At 38.6% G+C, this 3,368-nt stretch overlaps 1 protein-coding gene across 1 annotated transcript; it reads right to left on the bottom strand.

The window, feature by feature from the left end:
• Positions 1–1,019: 1,019 nt before the first annotated feature.
• Positions 1,020–3,157, bottom strand: LOC106763011 (rust resistance kinase Lr10-like). Its single transcript, XM_014647162.2, has 2 exons — positions 2,320–3,157; positions 1,020–2,236 (listed from the first exon to the last, which is right to left on the bottom strand). Exons 1-2 carry the CDS (start codon positions 2,984–2,986, stop codon positions 1,122–1,124), a joined length of 1,782 nt encoding a protein of 593 aa, XP_014502648.1. The 5' UTR covers positions 2,987–3,157; the 3' UTR covers positions 1,020–1,121.
• Positions 3,158–3,368: the final 211 nt, after the last annotated feature.

The following is a 3,368-nucleotide window of genomic DNA, read 5'->3' as shown; positions in this document are numbered from 1 at the left end:
CTTCTCTCTTTAGGAAATCAATTATGTTTTTGGATTTTTCGTCTTATAGCTCTATAATTATTGCTGCCTCCATAGCAGTACCTCTTTTCTTGTAAGAAACCCCTTTCCAGTAAATAATACTATTACAAATTTTTGCTTTACACCGATTATACTATTCTTGCTCTTTTCTCTGTTATCACTCTTTCCTTGGCGTTCTCTGTTATCACTGTTACAATTACTCCTCTTCAAAAACATTCAACATTATTTTTCATTTTTCTACCATCTAACTCGGTTTTTAACAACATCAATATTTTCATATAGTCAATGTCCTAATATCTCTTAAACAAATTCTCTTGGCAATTGTCCATCAACTTGATCTGGTTCCTTTGTTCAGGAGACCAAACAAAACACTCTTCTCACAATAACACTCGAAACAACAAAAGATGAAACTATGTGTATGTACATTATTGAATCTGTAATGTATATAAAGAGAAGTACAATTATACGTGTCAAGGAAGCATCTCTTTCTCCACTGAAAAAAGTCCAGCTTATACCCAAATGGAAAATATCTGATAATCCCTTTCTCTCTCTATTCTGTTTCTTATTTATACTTTCTCTCTACTAACAAACTATCCTCCTTTCCCACCTTTAATTTCCTCCCCTCATATACTTTTAACTTCTTAACAGGCTATCATTTTGAGCGTACCAAAAGATACTTCCCATCTTTTTGTGATTATATATTTTTTTTGTGCATTTTGAATGTTGAAATTCTCTTGTTGCTGGAACTTGTCTTCCATGCCATAAAAACCCCACAAGTTGCACCAAATGCAGCATCATCCACCATAAAGAAAGGGCCTAAAATGCATTGGCTGAGAATAATATTAATGGCCAGAGGTGGAATTTGAACACAACTACAAGAAGTTTAAGTAGAGAAAGAAAACATCTTGTGTTGCAATTCAGCCAGCCCTTCTAGACTATCATCTATTGGGACCAAAACCCAAAATTAAAATTGTATTAGTATAATAGCAGAAGCATGAGAATCAATAAAAAAGCAGATTAGAAACCTTAAAAAGGGAAATGGCTTATTGTGTTACAACTTCTTTAAAGTACGAATTACATTTGATGGAAAAGTGAGACTATATTTACTCTTCCATTTCATGAATAATTTCCAACTCGAAATTCTGGTGTCTTGTTTGAACAGCTGCATTTGTTCTTGAGGAACCGGTCTTATCAAAAGGAGTAGGGGGTGGAATTAACTTGTCTCCATCTCCTTCAAGCATTTGTACCACAGTTTTCATGGATGGACGGTCCACTGGGTTCCACTGAATACACCAAAGTCCCATAATGGCAAGTTTCCTTGCAATTTTAGCATCTCCCTCCTCCTCAAGTGTAACTTCCACGTCTCGTGCTTCCACCAAATTATGGATCCACTCAGGGTACAGAACTTGGAAACTTTCCTCCACTGACATATTTGTATTCTTTCTTCCTCCTACCATCTCCAGAAGCAACATTCCATAGCTGTAAATGTCAGACTTATAAGAGACATTACCAAAGTTTCTTGAGAAAACTTCAGGGGCAATGTAGCCTAAGGTTCCCCTGGCTGCAGTCACAGACACAGTACTTTGATTTTTAGGACACAATTTAGCAAGTCCAAAATCAGTGATCTTTGGATTGAAGTGATCATCTAACAAAACATTGTGAGGATTGATGTCAAAGTGAAGTATTCTATGATCACAGCCCAGATGGAGATACTCAATCCCTTTGGCAACACCAAGAGCAATTTGTTGCAACTTCTCCCAACCAAGGAAAACATCCTTGTTGTCGGGTGGAGCTAAGAATCTCTGCAGTGATCCATTTGGGAAGAAATCATAGACAAGAGCACGGTGGAATCCATCAGCACAGAATCCAAGCAAGCGAACAACATTAACATGATGAATTTTGCCCATTGTTCCCACTTCGTTTATGAAATCCTTTCCATCTCCAACAGCGTCATTGAGTATCTTGACAGCAACGAGAATATCACGGGAGAGCATTCCCTTGAACACTGCTCCATGAGCTCCTTCTCCCAAACTCTCACTAAACCCATTTGTGATTCTCTTAATGTCAGCGTAAGTGAATCTGGTAGGCTTCATTGCCTTGTAATCCTCCAAGAATTTCTCTATACGAGCTTGGTCTTCTCCTTTCATCTTATAATGGTCATGCACATGAAACAAAGCCTTGGCCAAAAGCAGCACAAGAAAGAAACCACCTATTCCCCCTGTGGGTGTATCTTCTGTTAGACACCTTACAAAGAACCACAAACAGAGAAAGAAAACGGGGAAACAAGGATACCGCACATACCTGCTGCGATAAGTACAATAGTTGATGTTGGAAGCCCGTTTGTGGGGCAAACAAAACATTCAATTTCACTTTCGGTACCATTCTTGTATCTACATTTACTTCCTTGTGCTTCACAGGAACTGCAATTGGGGCTGGTCCATTCCGCAAACACGGTGTTCTCCATATCCTCTACATCCCACTGGACGGAGTAAACATCACTCAACTTTGTGCACGATACTATCTCGGGATCAAGAAAGTCATATCCAGAATCAAGTTGCAAAATTGGGCATGACATTGAGTTGCAGCGGAAGAAGGAAACATTCCGGTCCTGATATGATAGGAATTTAAATGGTGAAATAGAGGAATTGCCGAGCTTCATGAGCTGCCTAGGAAGGCAATTTTGAGGGTCGTAGAGTTGGATTTCCTGTGACTTGTAATCTATTCTTCGCACATACAATTTTATTGGAACAGAAGGCAGATCCAACACAGTCTTATCTGAATCCGTACACAACAGATCGAACCCACGAGGATAGCCCATGGTGTGATTCAACTTGCTATTTTTGAGGTGAAATGGGAATTGAATGTGAATGGGGCCACACTTTTCCGAGCACCCATTTTTGCATATGGCAGGCTTCCATAGCAGAAGCAACAGCGTCAGCAGAAGAGCGAGATTTTGAAAATTTAGCATTGAGTGGTTGCAGAAAATTTAGCAATGTTGGAGAAGGAGATGATGACCGCCGGGTGTAAGTGCAACTGCGATTCCGCGTTGGAAGTAGACTAGTGGACTTGCTTGCTTATCTAAAATTAAATAGTGGACTTGACTTTATCTAATAAAAACAATTGTAGAGGAACACTTGTAACTTGTAATTAGTGTATTGACGGGGATTGGTTGTGAGAGACGGTTCCTTCGTCGAATGGAGGGGATTGAGAGGAGATTACCGTGTTATTTGGATTTGGATTAAAGAATTTGAACATATGAATGAAGAATTTAAAAGAAAAATTTGTAAATGATGTATCGACATGTGATAGATTAAAATATTTGTCTTAATTGATAAAATTAGATTATTATT

The sequence above is a fragment of the Vigna radiata genome, chromosome 6 (assembly GCF_000741045.1).
Source record: "Vigna radiata var. radiata cultivar VC1973A chromosome 6, Vradiata_ver6, whole genome shotgun sequence".
Lineage (NCBI taxonomy): Eukaryota > Viridiplantae > Streptophyta > Magnoliopsida > Fabales > Fabaceae > Vigna > Vigna radiata.
The sequence above is the reverse complement of the archived record's forward strand: the minus strand, read 5'-3'. Positions and strand labels throughout refer to the sequence as shown.

Coding starts and splice junctions, on each gene's coding strand:
- LOC106763011 (XM_014647162.2), bottom strand. CDS start 2,986: ATGCTAAATTTTCAAAATCTCGCTCTTCTGCTGACGCTGTTGCTTCTG. Junction 2,237..2,319: donor TATTGTACTTATCGCAGCAG/GTATGTGCGGTA, acceptor ATACACCCACAG/GGGGAATAGGTGGTTTCTTT.